Here is a 17,420-nt window from a genome sequence, read left to right as displayed (position 1 = left end):
AAAGTACGATTTCTTTCCATTTTGTTCGATACCAAACAAAGTAATTAACAATAGTTAATTAAATATTTGTTTAATTTTTGTATTGATTCTTGTTTTGTCAGGTACAAGAAATAATGGTGCAAAATTTCAGCTTGATCCGAAATTGTGTGTGGGAGAAATATAGAATATTTTAGCCTACTTGACAAGAGTGAGTTGAGTAAAAATCATAGTCTATATATGGTAAAAATGTGAATATTCCGATTTATATATGTCAGTTCTTTCTTTTTTAAAGGTCAGTGATCAGTAATGTAAAAATTACATCCTTAGTCTAAGTAACGAAACGATAAACGTTATTCCACGATGTCAAGAGGATTAAATTGAACAAGAGTCAATTAATTAATTAATAGTAACTATAGTATAAACTAAGTAAAGTAAATTTAAACTTACTTAGTACTTAGTCTTGCTTAGTAAGTTGTAAAAGTTCAAGAATCAAGTTGAGTAAGTCTGTCAGTAAGTACTAAAGAGGTCTAAAAGTTATGTGAATCATAATTAATCATTAATAATTAATGTCAATTATTTATTATTTTATATCATTCATGAATGTGAATAGTGAATCAATTTCAATGTTATGAATGTTAGAGTTAGATCTAAATCTAGATCTATATTAGTATATATAATTAAATATAATAATAATTAATTAATATATAATTAGAATCTATATTGACTCATTGAGTAACTATTATTTATTAAACTTTAACTAACACAGTAAATGATTAACTACTGAGACTGAGTACTACTCTCAGTACTACTACTAGATTTAACTAGATCTACTTAGAATCTACTACTAGATCTAGACCTAAATCTATACTAGAGTCGAGTCACTAACAGTAACTCTGAGTAACAACACTACAACAGCCACACACAGACACACTTCACACAGTAATTATGATTATGAACAGTGACTTCATTCAGTGGAGTGTGATTGGTAGTGGTAGATTCTAAGACTAAGTCACTTTTTAAGAACTAATTTGAATTAGATCTATTGTAGATTCTCATATCTGAACACTGACTTTGGGAACTAGGCCAAATTTTTTTAAATTTTATTTTATTTGGTGAAGGTTTAACTTACAAAAAAACTGAAAGCAGATTCTTATTTTTCAACTAATGGACAATAAAAATATATATATATGCGTTCCTAGTCCTATGTATTACTACTCATAGTCAAGATTTTAAAAAAATTGGGTCACTTTATTCTCCTATTATGCTGAACACAGTTTTTGTGCTTTCCCCTTCATTGGACACTGAGCACCGTCGCTGAACACCACTATGTAATAGCTAATAAATTATATAATCTGTGTTAATTAAAAATTATTTAGGTTGCATTAATTTAAAAAGAAGTAGATTCACTTCTGCAATATTTATTTATAATCTATTGCCTCATATTCTCTCTCTCTCTCTGTATATATATATAATATAGATATTATATATATATATATGTCATTTATAGTTTATTTATTTATATATATTATATACTATAGGATATAATCTATTTGTAGAAAGACAGAAATAAATCTAATAGATTATAGATCTATAAACTAATTATTATAATTTAATAAACATGACATTTTCAACTAGATGTATTCTCTCTCTCTCTCTCTCTTTTATTCCCATCCAAGGACCCTCTTGTTGTTTTCAGAATTTGGATGTTCGTTTTGTTGCACCTTAACACCCACCATAGATGCTTATAATTTTTTCTTATGACTCTTTCCCCCACTGCCTGTTTAATAGGTTGTGACACTACATGCTTAGTGTATACCTCACTCTCCTCGCCGCCAGCTCATCTGGTGTGATGACCTGCAGTAGGCATGGTCTCTGGCTTCAATAAGCAGCCCACACTTTATTTTATTTCATTCATAAATTATATATTCTAGATACTTCGATCTAGGTCATGTTTATTCATTGAACAAATCATAGATTTATTAAACCCAATAATATGTGCTTACTGAGCGCCTAAAGGCAGCACGGAAAACCAACTCCTGGATACATCCCCCCCCTCCCAACCGGTCCACAAATGAGATTGGACCAAAAGCGCTCTGAGCATGCTATAAGCATGAAAGTAGCCATATATATATAAGCTATAATAATAATAAAAGCTAAAATAATAATATTTCTAACTAAGATTTTGCCATGTCCAATGAAGGGAGAATGAGTTAAATTCATTATTCGTTAGGACACCTCCTCTTTTAATTTTCTTTAACAGCTAACAGTATAAATGTGATTGGAATGTCTTTCTAAAGATGAGTGGAAGCTTATTTTGATATGCTCGTCAGCCTACGATCAAACGGGCTCATAATATAGCCCTCATCCTTATATGGGTGTGAATTGCCGGGGGAGGTTAAAACAATAGCTTTACATACATGGTTCCAGAGAATCTAAAAAAAATGCCATCTGCTTTGGAAAAATGGAACAAAAATAGTGGAACTTATCTAAAATTGGACATGCGCAGTCCTAAAACTTCAATTTTTTGCTCCAAACATAAAAATAAATGAATTACAAACTAAAAAAGGATGCTTTCAGCGAAGGAGAATTTGATGGGGTGTCCCAAATATAAGAGCTTACTCTAGATCTAGTAGTATCTAGATTTAGATTTGTACATTTAGAATTCTACTCATTCTAGGTCTAGGTGATATTAATAATATAATATACTAATAAAATAATATAGTCTTAAGTCTAGTTACATCTAGTACCAAAACAAACTATAGATCTATAAGTGAAACTTCAACTTGTCAAAGAGAAAGTTACAAAATCATGTAAGTATAAGTTTATAATTATAAGTCTAGATCATTAGTAAATGTAGTATAGATCATATCTAATCTAGATTCTAGTGTAGAACTAGAGTAGAAGTAGAATCTAGATTTCTGAGTAACTCTAGCAAGAATAAATTATAAAAATAAATTAATTTCCCTTGTGTTGCCTGTGGCTTTGGAGGATCCTGAAAATCACATGGCAAGAAAGAAAGTGTTACAACACTCAAATACTCGCTCAGAGAAATCTTCCCAGCACCTTTACCACCCTCAGAATTAGATAGCACTGGCTGTGCTAGCTAGGTCATTTCCACCTCCAATATGTAGATGTAATCAAACTGAACCTCAAAGCAGTAGATGTTGACTATTGGGAAGACATAGCACTAGATGACACTATGTGTACTGTAGTGACAAAGAAATCTATAGATGGATGGCGAAATAGCATTAGCCACATCTCTGCAAGAAAAGCATGCCAAATGAAAAATGTCTGGTTCCTCTACCACCAAAGCAAACACCACCTTAACCTGCGTTACATGCGGACAGAATAGATCTCTACAGTCACATGAAAAAGTGCTGTATGAGATGAATCATCTAATAGTCCTTTAATGACTGGAGGTCAACAAGGAAAACTAGCCCTATCATGCCCTATGCCTAACGCTCCTCCTTTTTCAGCCACGCTTCCAACCATTCTTGGCAGTTTTTTTATTTGATGCATTGATAGTCTATAAAAAAAAGCAAAATACATTGTAATCAGATTTCAAATCCTTTTTTAAAATGTCAACACTGTAAATAGAAACATGTCATCTATGGATATTGTAATTCCACATTTGATATAACGCAATAATTATACAAAACATTCAGTTAGTATTAAATTCTAAGGACATTAGATTCTATTTGTTCTAGATCTAGGTTTAAGGTTTAATAGTTATTACATTATCATTTGGTCTGGATCTATTTAAAAGAGACAGTAACTTTAAGACTTACAAGACCTGACTGACCGACTATACTTTTTATATTTTTAGTCTCAATGGGCAAAAAGGGATTAGCTGATAAAGTTAGAAACAAACAGAAGGCAAAGAGCAAGCAGGCACAAAATCCATTTGAAGTTAAAATCAACAAAGTGAAAAGCTCAGTAGTGAATAGAAAGCTACAGAAATGGGAAAAAGGCTTGCCTGGAGTATCTAGATCAAAAGCTGTCAAAAAGGTTAGACATTTTATTGTTTCTAGGCTAAAGATATATATTTAGATTCATTTCTTGATTAAATGTGCCACAACTGAGGGGTAAATCTTATTTTAAGATAATTTGTAATTTTGTTTTCTTTAACCCTTTTTTTGTATATGATTCTACATTATGGATCAAATATTAAACAAAAGTTATCACTTGGTCTTCTAACAACATTCAGATTTAACCATAATCCTCAACCTTTAGAAATATTTTTAGATTGTAATACTGTTGAATTTGGTTAATTGGGTTGCATCAGGACACGAAAGTTTTGGTCCTAATAATTGTTTGGTCTCATTTGGGTTTGAATGTATAATATGATTTGTTTCATTACACAAGGATTCAGTCAGAATAAGTGGCTGGCCCAATTGACCAGATTAGACTGTATACTTATTGATTCCTAAAATAATATTAATGGTTTTTTATTTTGCATTCCATAACAATCCTTTATAAGCCTTCCATAGTCATCTTTCAATTATTCTGTTTTAATGCTAGCGTAAAGATACACTGCTTAGAGAACTTCATCATATGAAAAAGTCCAATTTATTGCATGACAAACGATTTGGAGAGAATGATTCCAACCTCACAGCTGATGAAAAGATGGTTCAGAGATTTGCAATGGAGAAGAAGGTAATAATTTTTTTTTTTTTTGCTTGCAGACCACTTCAATATAAGTTTTTCTTGTAGAATTGTAAAATAAAATCTCATTTATATTTATTCTATTTGTCATCATTTCATTCAAATACATTCAGAAACAAATTCGAAAGAGTGATTTTAATTTGAATGAAGAAGAAGTGGTACTAACTCACTACGGTCAGTCTCTAGCTGAGAACTTGCAGGATACCATTGGTAGTGAGTCTGATGATGATGACGCCTCTAAAAATCTTAAAACAGGTTTGTTATACTATATGATACAGTTTGTATTCTTATACTAACCCAATAGCACCTATTGCGATATGATGCATGCTTTATGGAATTAGAATGCAGTAAGGTGTGTTGGGACACTATTATTATTTTTTAAAAACTTTCCATTAAGAAGAGCTCATCATGTCTCGTTCAGTACGAGAGCGTGTAGACTTTTTTTTTAATAGTGAAAACTGATATGTTTAGTTTATCCAGTGTATTTGCCTCCAGCTGGGAAATTGAGTATTGTTTAAACTTGCTATTTTTTTTAAAGGTATTAAAAGTATATATATTATTTGAAAGTAGACATATTTTTCAATATTTTAAAGTTGCTTATTAAATTTATTAGTATTCTGTTTTACATATTAACGTTTTTTGTTTTTAATTTATATTATAGGTATTTCCCTCTAGGTAGGCAAATTACAGGATTTTTCAAAACGCAAATAAGCGCCATCGGGTTAATATTATTATTACTATTACACTAGCAATGATTTTACCAGTAACTGCACTGTTATACAAGACTCCTATGTTTAATTTTAAAATTTAGAAACACTTTTTACTAATAAAAAAATGTTTTTCTTTAAATTTATATAATTGTAAATTGTGTGGGGGCATGTTGGCTGAGTATTAGTGATATGCTTCAGAAGCAAGAGGTCCTAGGTTTAAATCTTTGGTGATGACTTGGGTTTTAATGATGCTCCTAAGTCCACCCAACTCTTTTGGGTACCTGACTTTAGTTGTGGAAAGTCTCTGTGCTGGCCATGACACCCTGCTTGTGAACTGTTGGCCAAAGAAACAGATGACCTTAACATCATCTGCCCCATATATTGCAGTCAAAGGGGGTACTTTACATAAATAATTAAATAGAAATATAAAAAATATACATATTTATTTAGCATTGCACACACACACACAAAAAGATGTCTCGACTATATGGAATAATTATTTAAAAAAGCAAATTATTTAATATGAAATAATGAGTTTTCAATACTTTCTTAAATAGAGAGCCTCATACTAGTGCTATGAATTATTGCTTTTTTTTTTTTTTTTTTAACCTAGATGCCAACATAAGGCTACTTCTTTTTCTGTTCAACATCCATCCATCCCAGTGGCACTTCAGCCCATGGAGGGAGGGCCCTGGCCTGCTCTAGCACATCTTTCCATTCTGATCTATCCTGAGCTTTTGTCTCCACACTCTGACTCTTTAGCTGTTGTAGCTCTGCCTCTACATCATCAAGCCACTGAGCTCATGGTCTGCCTTATTGACACCTGGCTTTTGGTTATTGCTTTTCTTTAAACAGTGCATGAAAAAAAAAATCTATGTGGAACTATGAAGCTGAAAAATGTTTTATTTTATTAATTTTAAATTAAGAGCTTTATTCTAATGCTTTCAAGCAAGTAAATTTTTTTTTTGAGATTCAGCTTGTTTGTGATCTTCCGACAGTCTATCCTAACTGTGGGCATTTTTTTTATTTACCGATGTCAAGATAATGGTGGGGAATATCACATGACCTCCACAGAGATCTAATGAATATTCATGCCTAGTATCTTTGTCAATTTTTTTTTCTGTAGGTGATCTTCAGTTTGGTGGTTTCACTAATGACAGTGTTTCATGGAAAGATAAAATGAAAGAAGTTATAGCTGAATCTAAAAAACATAAGGTTTGTTTTAAATGAACAACTTTTAAAGTAAATTCTGTTCTAATTTTTTTTATATTTGCACTTTCTGATGCAGATTAATGATTTTATCCTTTTTTAATTATTTATCCTAATTATATTTTTTAGCTTTCCAAAATAATTTTCTAAGCCTTTGTTAATATAAGCCATGTACAAATGCTAAAGAATGTTTCTGATAATATAAATTAAGAACTGTTTAAAAAATATTTATTGTATATAAAAAAATTTTTACTTAGTCAATTAAAGTAACCATTCTATAATTTTGTGAACCAGTTTGAACGTCAAGCAGAAAAAGAAAAGACATTAGAGACAACAAATGAGCTAGATAAAAGCTGGAAGAGCATCGTGACAACACTGAACCCAGTGGTATGTAGCACAGACTATGGAGTGTCTTGTTTTTGTACTTGTTTTAGTTTTGTGTTGAACATTTTTTTTTTGCTTACACTTTAATTATTTACTTTTTTTTATATGTATAAATATATTTATTTATTAGTTAATTTGTTGTTGTTTTTTGTTTCATATGCAACAGAGAGACAATCAGCTGAATAAAGGCAAAGTTTCAAATTTCATGCAGTTGTTCCATACACTGGTTATGAGCCAAAAGTCTGACGGAGTAAGCATAGAAACAAAATTATAATGATATTTAAACATCTACCCTAATTTCTTTTCATTGCTGCTAAAGTTTCACACAAAACTGGCTGACAGTCATTTTTCCTGACCTAACTAAACATCAGATATAGTGAACACAATTTTAATATTTAGCTTTGACATTAATGGCAATGTCTTCTTGGTTGCTTCATAATTTCACGTCCTCTGTTCAAAAGAGAATTGTACCAAGTTCAAATATTTTATACAAATCCTTTGTGAGTGATTTGAATAATATATGAAATTTTTTCTTCCACTGTTGTAATTGTTAATGAACTCTAAAAAGACTTGGGTACATCATACATTTGAGTCCCAATTTTTATGTATGCACCAGCTACAGCTGTATAGCCATTTTAAATACTACTGTCTTCCTGTTTCTTCTGACTTAAAGACAACTTCTTATTAATTAAACATATTCAATGCAACTTTAAAACTACATAGATCAAACATTTGTTATTTAGAATTTTCAATAGTTACCCAATAAAGGGAATATTATTCATGCATGTCTTACCAATAGCATGGTCTTTGAATAAAAAAAAAGGAGGTACAGTGGCTGAGCGGTAAAACGCTTGGCTTCCAAACTGGTGGTCCTGGGTTCAAATCCATGTGAAGACTGGGATTTTTTGGGATCTTTGGGTGGCTCTGAGTTCACCCAGCTCTAATGGGTACCTGACATTAGTTGGGGAAAAGTAAAGGGGGTTAGTCGTTGTACTGGCCACATGACACCCTCGTTAACAGTGGGCCACAGAAACAGATAACCTTTACATCATCTGCCCTATGTCTGAAAGGGGGAACTCTACCAAAAAACTTTTTTGAATAATAAAAAAGTATAGCAGCGTCAATTTGAGGGAAAAAAATGGGAGGTTTATATTGAAAAAGGACAGAGCTTTTATTAAATTGGTTGTTTTCATCTTTAAAAAAAAAAAGAATTCTTTGTATTTGTTTGGTTAAAAATAGACTTACACAATTTAGGAAAATAGAAACATTGATCAGTTTTAATTCAGTAAATGGTTCTTGTGTTTTTAATATGAAATATTATGCTTTAAAAAAAAAAACTTTGTTGAAAATTTTTTGGATGATTTTATTTAGGCGACTGATAAATTAAAAACTGAAGAAGAAAAAGCCAAGGAAGAAATAGAGAAATTAAAACAGCTAGAGGTAAGTTACAGCATTTGTTACTTTAAATATTATGATGGAGAGGACAGGGTATTTTGTCACTCTATTTTTGAAACAGAATAGCTAGACGGAATTTCTTCGATTAGTATTATTTTATTTGAAGGCTATCATATATCTGGGGCATGGTGGCTTATGCTCTTGGCTTCTTTTCCATTCGAAATCTGGTAAAGACTGGGATTTTGAATTTCAGGATTTTTATGGCGCACTGAGTCTACATAGCCCTAATGGGTACCTGACATATGCTTGGAAAAAAAAAGGCGCTTGGCCAAATGACACCCTTGTTAATCATTGGCCATAGAAACAGATGAGCTTTATATCATTTGTAAACTCTGAAAGGGGGTACCTTTTTTTTTTCTTTATTTATGTACATGTAATAAATTATTTTACCACAATTCTAACAGGCAGAAAGAATTGCTAGGATGAAAGGTGATGCACAGAGTTCTTCAAAGAGGGACCACACGTCTGCTGATGATTTATGTGATGGGTATGTTCTGTTCCAAAAAAAACATGTTTTGGTTTGCAAGTATAGACCTTTGAAAATCCCAAGCTGTTTTGATTAAAGCAAAGATGAGAATGTCTAAGATTTATTATTTTCGCACAATGATATATAATAGAACACTTATGTAATTCTAAGTGCATCTTTAATTCTATTTGAAATGTTTTTGTTGGAATGTTTTTAGCACATTTGGTACCCATGATTTATCTTGTTCAGTTTGATATATGCATCTCACTTTATGCGAGAAGTTCCCATCAAAGTTCAGATTTATCAATTTAAAAAAAAAGTTTATTGGCATGTAAACTATTCTATGCAACAAATAAAAATAGTTATGGTGGCATCTGTATTTCAGTTGTACTCTCACTGTGTGATGATTAGAGGCAAGATAGCATAAAAACACAAACTGCCTTAGAGATCTTACTTTAGAAAATTTGTATATATGTATATTCATGCAATATCCATAATTAGTTTCCTAAAACAAAATATTACATTTCAAAACTCTGTGGTAGTTGGTGCACTTTCAAATACATTTAGCATTTAGTTTATTTATATATATATATATATATATATATATATATATATATAATTTTCATTTACAGCAAAAGAGTTCTATCCCAAAAATAGCATTTTCAAAATATGTTTGATTTTTTAATGAAACTTAAACAAAAAGCAACTTTTCTTTATGTCTCCTGTGTTATTACTAAAACAAAAGAATCATTTCAATCCTAATGTGTTCTAATGGGCTACTTGTTAGATGAATTTACAGATTTATAGATGAATATTGTTTATGTTAGAATCAAACTTTAAATAGAATTTTGTTTTTAGGTATTTTCTTTTAGAATCCATTGATAATAATAATTAAAAAACAATATTTACAGATTTGCTGTTGAGAAACCCAGGCCCTTGGTATCCTTTAGCATTGATGGAGCTAATGTTGAGCAGGATAAAGATGAAAGCAACGAGGAGGAGGAGGAGGATTCACATACAGATAATGACAGTGATGGAACTGAGGAAGAAAATGAAGATGAGGCTGAGTCAGGTGATGATTCAGACACAGAGGAAGAAGAGGACTCAGAAGAAGATACAGATAACTATTCAGACTTAGCCTCGGATACTGAAAGTGAAGCTGAAGCAGATGGACAGAAAAAGTCCTCAAATGTTAAAGCTAAAAAAGCCGATGAAAAATTGAAGCCTATCCTGAAAACACCAAAGGTTTGTTTGTGTATTTGTGTTTTCTTTGCTATGCTCAAGACTATTTATAAAATATTTGTGTGTATAGAATACTAACTATTCACAATAATAATGATTACCTTTGAAAGAAAATTAATGTTTGTTTATTATGGCTGTTTTTTTTTTAGATTGCAATAAAACCAGGGGAGAGAATGGATTTGCCATTCATTATTCCAGGTAAACAAAACAAAAAAAAACAATAGAAAATTTGACTACTACTGTTACTTTTAGTTAGTGCTAGAAAATTAGCAGACATTAGTAGATGTACACCAAAAATGTTTACTTGCACAGCTCCTGGAAGTCTGAATGAGCTGAAATCTCTCCTCCATGGACATAGTGCAGAGGAACAGGCCATTATATTCACCAGGCTAAGAAAGTGCCACCATCCCAGTTTGGCTGAAGGAAATAAAGAAAAGTTAGAGGCGAGTCACTTTTTAACATAGGCTGTTTTTATTCACATTTACCTATCACTTAGTCTTTTGAACCTTTGGGGCACCACACATGATTTTTAACCCATCTCCCACCATTCCTCTATCGTTTGCCTTGACTAGAATCTCTTATTAAATGTTAGGCCCGTCTTTTCTTTCATGTCTTCCTGTCTCTTTCTCTGTCTACCTCTTCTTCTTATCTTCACTCTGCTCCCTCTCTGCAGAAAGGTCTTGCGAGCCCTTAGTTAATCATAAATGGTCATTTCATCTTTTTTTTATTATTATTTATATATTTTTTTTTAATGATTGATTTTTAACTTTTTTTGTTCAATCGTCATGCCTTTTATTTAACATCTAAACTGCAAATACTAGTCACTCAGAATATATCAGAATATAGAAATGTTCTTCTTGATTGAAATCATTTGCAAAAAACACAAATCAGAGGTTCCCAAACAATGAATCGAAAGCAATAGTTGTTTGAGGTAAATGTAGCTTTATCTAGATCATAACCCAAAATGTCAAATTACCTGCAGAAAATAACTTGTAACAATGTAAGAAGGCTTCATTTTGGTATACAAAAATGCTAATTGATGTTGATATAGAAATAAACTTGATAAAATCCTAAACACTGTTAGTAAGTTCATTGGTGACAAACAAACCGCACTTGGGCACCTATTCAAGAATACACTTGTTAAGAAAGCTATATAAGTTTTAAGCATAAAAAACGCCTTCTGGGGCAGGCTTTCAACTTTTTTCCATCATAAAGGAGATACAAGATTCTGATCACAAACGGACACAAGAACTCTTTTGTTCCCTTGGCAATAAAATCATTGAATAAAATCCAATTTTCTGGTTTAAATTTCACAAGTAATGTTTAAAAGAAACAGTTTTATGAACATATATTTGCTCTTGTATTGTTACCTGTTATGCACATTTATAAGACAAATTTCATCATGGATAAAAAAGATTATTGTTGTCATTATCTAGCAATTTCATGTGTACTTACTGGAGTATTTTGGCGAACTGTTTCAAGAAGAAAGTCTGGACAAACATCTTGTAAACTCTGTTACTGTCAACCTTTGGGAAATGACTCAGATGTTTCCAGTGTCAACGGCTAATTGCCTGCAGAAAATAATTGTTGACAGGCAGAATTTATATGCATCCATGGCACAGAGCAAAGGAGGCAGAGGATCTTTTGTTAGACTAGACACTGTAAGTCAATTTTATTATTGTTTTCCATTTTGTTACTTGAGAAAATCTAAAGTAACTAGCTGTAACAATTAGTCATGTCTTATCTTATATGATACAGACGTTACTTCAAGAAAGAAGATGATTACGTCCTTCACTGGCTCGTTTTTAATATCTAGGGACATTGTTCACTGACCAGAGTAAACAATAGATTTATCCAGCAAAGCTAGATACCTCAGGCTAGAAAAAACAAGTTTTATTTTACTTCTATTTCTGGATTGTTCACCCCTGTTCTAGATCTTTACTTAGATAAATAAAGGGGAGCAAGATGGTTCAAGGGTTCAGTTGTACATTCATAGCCTTATTTCAAAGGTTTCACTGTGTATTTATTCATTCAATGTATTTATATTGTGTCTATAAATTTGAACTATTCTTTGTGCATGTTTACATATCAACTTTGTGCAAATATTTTCAATGTGAAAAGACTATGACACCAGCATTAAATTTGTTTGCTTAAATCCTTTTTCCTAATCGTCATTATTAACCTGTTTACCAAATATTAGTTTATTCCGAATTCTTTTATTGCATTATTTACTGTCAAGTAGTCTCCCATTAATCCAAGTCATCTAATGATAATAGCAATACCAATTAATTCAATAATATATGATCATCCATTTATTTTTATTCTTCAGATGATAACAGTTGACAAAATTATAGGAAAACCTGCTGTATCAAAATTTAAAGAAAAGATATTTGAGCTATAAGTCTTTTCATCATTTACAAACACAAGAAGACAAATAATGAACACAAACAAATATTTTCTTATATTTATATTTCTAGTATTTTTCTTTCCATTTGCTACATCAAACTTTGTGTTTTTCAGATGATGTATTTAATGCTTGTTGAGCTGCTATTCCCAACTTCAGATTTTAAACATCCTGTTACAACTCCTGCCATTCATTTTATTACACAAATATTAGCAGAGGCAAGTATTTCGTCTATCATTAGTTCTATGTTATCAATCTTAATATAGAAAAACATTAGAAAACAAAGTGACTATTTGATACTGCTAGTACTAATTTGCATGTGAGAACAGGCTAGCTTTTTAAAATACCAAAAAATCCTGTTGTTGTTTTTATAATTTTACTTTCTGCTCTTATGATGCTAAAAAATAATCAAAAGAATGTTGTATTTTCAGTCCCCTGTAAGGAGCATTCATGATGTTGTTGCTGGTTTATTTTTGTCTTCTTTGGCAATCAAGGTACTGGTACAGGTTTTAATTGAACAAACAAAAAATGTTCTTTTATTTACACAGTATTTTACAGAACTAGTTTGTGTATTTTAATTCTAATAAGAATAACAATGAACTATAACCAGAATATTTGTGTCATTTTTTAGTAAATTAAATATTCACACACAGCTAATTATTTTGTAAAAATAAAATTTTACTTCACTGCTTTATTAGTGTGTAGTTCACCAAATTGGTTCAGGGTCTTTTTTCAGAAATTTTTTTTTATATATATACATAGTTATTATTTGTTCAAATATTTCTGATGTGTTGTGGGAATAATTTTATCAGTTATATCTAAAATAAACAATTTCTTGATTATTTTTAATGTTTAAATTGCTAGTACCAATAATCTCTGTCTTTCATTTCAGTTTGTTCATCAGTCAAAAAGATACATTCCTGAAGTGGTCACTTTTTTGCATGGAGTTTTGTTTTTAGCTGCAGACATGTCAAAAGGTAGATTTATTTTACAATACATGTATGACATAAATCTACAAATCTGCTTTGTTTTATCTATTAGTTTTTTTTTTTATAAATATTTTTTGTGGTCTTTTTTTCACTGTTTTTTTTTTTTCATTACAAATTTTGAAATGTTTTCTTCATTCTAATATTTGTTTATTCTGTTCAGAGCTGAAAGTGTTCCCCCCATGTCAAGCTTTAGGAAAGAATGTTAGTCTATTAAAAGTTCATCAGAAATGGTAATTTCATTTCATCTTATTTTATTATTATATTTTCTTTTTAAATGATTGATTTTTAACTTTTTCTTACATAAACACATGAGGTAATACTATTTCTTAAAAAAAAAATTGCCTCTATCCTCAGTGCCCTGGCATTGCAAGACTGGTCCATAAGTGAACTGCTTAATTCCACAGCTGATGTGCTTAACAATGATCAGTTCAGGTACAGCAATTGTTTTTTCTTTACAAACTTGTGGCTAGCTGACTTGCTGATGAAAGCTCAAGTTTTAGTTGTATAGTTCTGATTGAAACTCTCATGAATGCATCAGTTGGTTGATTAAATTTGTTTATTTCATAGGTGCCAAGCTTTACTTAAGTGTTTAGTACTTGTTCAAGATTGTTTGACATTGTGGAAAGATTTACCATTGCTGGGTCAGGTTATGAAACCTGTTCAAGAAATTATAGGCCTACTTCCTGAGCATTTACTGCCACAAGAGGTCATGGTTGGTAACATTTAGAATTAAGCTGATAATAGTCAACACCAAATATTTCAATTTTATCTTTCTCATAATTTGTGTTTCTGTGACAGTTTGAAACTCTGAACTCTTAATTAATATCCTCAGGATAAATGTGAGTCAATCATCCAACTGATTCAAGCTAGTGAAAGTAAATCTTTAAAAGTCATGCAGCCGCCAACTGTGAAACCTGTGCCTCTAAAGCTGTTTGAACCTGAGATAGAAGAATTGTGAGGGGCCTTTTCATTTTATTCTGAATAGTGTGAACTAAAATTATAATTTCCGTGCATTATTCTGTCTCCTCAGTAGTTTAATTATTTATTTTTAAAAATTTAAAACTATGCTATCTAGGTACTGACAGATTGGAGAAAAAAAAAGGGAGGGGAGGTAGATGGAATCAATTACTGATTTAGTGTATACTACTTAACCTTGAACAAAAAAAAATATAGTGATAGTAGCATTGGTGGATTTACTCCCCCTACTTCTATGGACCTTATGTCTTGATTTAAGCAGAATGGATGTCCTTTTAGTGTAAAAATGACACAGTTGGTTTAATTTATTGCTCTCTATTGTTTTACTGATATATGGATTTATTCTAACAATGTGCACACCCCCCCCCCCCCCTCCCAATCTTTACCAAATCTAAAATTCAGCATGTGGTGCTGGTCTACAACAGGTTAAGAAGTTTTTGAATCATGAGTGAATATGAAATTGAGACTGTACCTGTTTTAGCACTTCCCCTCTACTCTACAACGGGTACAGTACTGTATTGAATGACATAAAGCTCAAGGCCTATTTCTATAAACTTTTGGGTGCTAGTGGACATTATGAGATGATTATAACTGGATATCATTTAGCAACTGCTCAGTTGCAACCTGTCAATAAATTGTTCAAAACTCTGCTGACTTATTAAGTTATATCAAGTATTAGAATCTATCTTTCTGAGGCTTGCTTATATATAAATATGTCATTTATTAAAAGTATGTTGGTATTAGCAGTTTATCTTTAAAAAGTGGTTATATTTTTTTATATTTATTATAGTTGGGCTGGTAAACGCAAGAAGAAGGGACCCAACAAAAATGAAAATGAACAAAAGAGACTGACCCACAAGTACAAACGAGAGATGAAGGCAGCTATCAGAGAAATCAAGAGAGATAATGAAGTTCTTGCACGTCACCAACTTGACACTGTTTTACAAAAGTATGTTTCTCTGATACTGATAAATGAATTTATATTTTTTTTTTTATCTGAGCAGTTGAGCTTAGTAATTCATTTAATAATTTAGAAATCTAAAATAGTTTGTTCCCCCCCCCCCCCCTTCTTTTTTTTTTCTAAATGAAATACAAATTTTGAATTATATTTATTATCGTAAAGTAGACCAAAAAATGGGTTTAGGTTTGACAATTTTAGAACAGATTTTTCTTTTTCAATTTTTAATTCTGATTACCAAATTGTAATGTATTAAAATAAATATCTTCAATGAGAACAAATAATTTATTGACTTTTCACCTACTTATGCTTTAATTTGTTAGAATAAGGGCTAATTAGTATAATGTCCCACTATTATATCTCTAGAAGATTTATGTTGATCAGTTGACTAAATTCTGTTCAATTATCATTGATACATGTACAAGAAGTTAGATTCAGCAGAATAATGCTAAGGGAAGATAAAGTGTCAAATGCTTTAAAGAAGTGTTGACACTGTTTTCTACATAAGTGTTGCATTGGTTCCAGGAGTTTTAACTTTTATTGTCATATTAGCGTATTATAGTATATACAGGTGAAAGTAATATGAATGAGCTAAATTAGAATCATTATGAATGGAAAACAAGATCTATACTACACATATAACTGTAGTCTATCTAGAATAAGTGACATAAATTATTTCAATTTAAATACGTAGATAAATTTCACAATGCCTCAATGTTATGTTCCTCCTATTGTCTAGGGCTTGACAGTAAACTAAAAACAAGGTGGAAATGGGTTTTGATAGATTTTTAAAAATTCAACATGAAAATGTAAAAATCACTATCACAGATAAACATTTTTTATGAAAGATTTGATTGAACAGGAATTGGTGACCAACACTTAAAGCTTTCCTGTAATAAGAAAACTGTCCTTTCCCTGATTTGATTTTCCAAATCTAATTGTTCAATGTATTTGTTTCCACAGAGATGCAGACAGGAAGAGAAAGACAAAAACACTTTTGCAAAACTTGGCTGCTCAAGAAGGAGATTACAAGGCCATTAAAAAAGCCAAATATTGAGAAAATATTCTCTACCGTGAATTTTCAATAAAAAATGTAATGATCAAATTGTGTGTCATTTTATTTTATAATTTAGCTTGACTTGTTTTAGTTTATAGAACTATCACATTGGCTGAGCACCTGATTCTTAAAAAAAAACAAATTTGGATAAAATAGTCAACTGGTCATTATGTCATCACTACTGCTACTTCTTAGAAGCATGTGAATTCAACTAAACATATGGACTGCATCCATTAATCATAGGGGCACTACAACCTTCAACAGATCCTGACCTGCTTCTACATGTTTTCCATTCAGATCGCTTCCTGTCCTAGCTTTTCATTGAAAATATTTTTAAATGCTCAGTATAACAGTTTTAGTGTCATTCAACTCGAGTCTGCTTATCTTCTGTAAAAGTTATAAAGATGGTATCTTTCCCCAAATGAGTAATAGCATATGAAAAGGTATTGTAGACTTTGGCTGAATACAGTTCCAGTTAGTTGTTGGCCTTTTCTCTCTCCTGATTAACCATTGTTTTAATTTATTCCCCTTGTGTTGATAAATACATTTCATGTCACTTTCCCTTATGTCAGATTCTTTATATTATTAATCCATGTTAATTCCAGAATTATGATTTTAAAGTTGATTAAAGCTATTTGAGTTTGTATTGGAAGCAATATAGTAACAGTTCATTTTATAGACAGAATTATAGTGTAATTATCTCTTCACATTTTTAGTAGACATCATCTCTGCTTATGGTACGTACCACCTAGGGCATAGGCCCACTACCATCCTCCTACAGGCATCACAGTTCTGGGCGAGTCTCAACAACTGTCTACATGTCTTACCCATTTGCATCCAAATCTCAGCAAAACATATTTCTGTGCTGTTTCCTCTTCCCTTGGGGGTCCTATCTAGAGCTTGTCTTGTGAAAGGGTATGGCCTCTC

The 17,420-nt window shown here is 31.3% G+C and overlaps 1 protein-coding gene across 3 annotated transcripts; it reads left to right on the top strand.

Annotated features, from left to right (window-relative positions):
* Positions 1 to 309: 309 nt before the first annotated feature.
* Positions 310 to 16,541, top strand: LOC106078682 (nucleolar protein 14-like). 3 transcript variants are annotated; one of them, XM_013239667.2, is made up of 23 exons: positions 310 to 489; positions 2,702 to 2,789; positions 3,806 to 3,987; positions 4,501 to 4,635; positions 4,758 to 4,899; positions 6,481 to 6,569; positions 6,858 to 6,950; positions 7,114 to 7,197; positions 8,319 to 8,387; positions 8,807 to 8,889; positions 9,780 to 10,113; positions 10,260 to 10,308; positions 10,423 to 10,553; positions 11,547 to 11,771; positions 12,631 to 12,732; positions 12,946 to 13,008; positions 13,407 to 13,491; positions 13,664 to 13,733; positions 13,858 to 13,935; positions 14,071 to 14,215; positions 14,336 to 14,457; positions 15,269 to 15,427; positions 16,400 to 16,541. In XM_013239667.2, exons 3-23 carry the CDS (start codon positions 3,811 to 3,813, stop codon positions 16,491 to 16,493), a joined length of 2,529 nt encoding a protein of 842 aa, XP_013095121.2. In that variant the 5' UTR covers positions 310 to 489; positions 2,702 to 2,789; positions 3,806 to 3,810; the 3' UTR covers positions 16,494 to 16,541. The 3 variants fall into 3 exon arrangements, with proteins under 3 accessions (XP_013095121.2, XP_013095122.2, XP_013095120.2); XM_013239668.2 differs by lacking the exon at positions 2,702 to 2,789 and having other exon boundaries at positions 310 to 477; XM_013239666.2 differs by lacking the exon at positions 2,702 to 2,789.
* The last annotated feature ends 879 nt before the right edge of the window (positions 16,542 to 17,420 follow it).

This window comes from Biomphalaria glabrata, chromosome 1 (assembly GCF_947242115.1).
Source record: "Biomphalaria glabrata chromosome 1, xgBioGlab47.1, whole genome shotgun sequence".
NCBI classification, from domain to species: Eukaryota; Metazoa; Mollusca; class Gastropoda; family Planorbidae; genus Biomphalaria; species Biomphalaria glabrata.
Note: the sequence above shows the minus strand (reverse complement) of the source record. Positions and strands in the feature narration are given on the sequence as shown.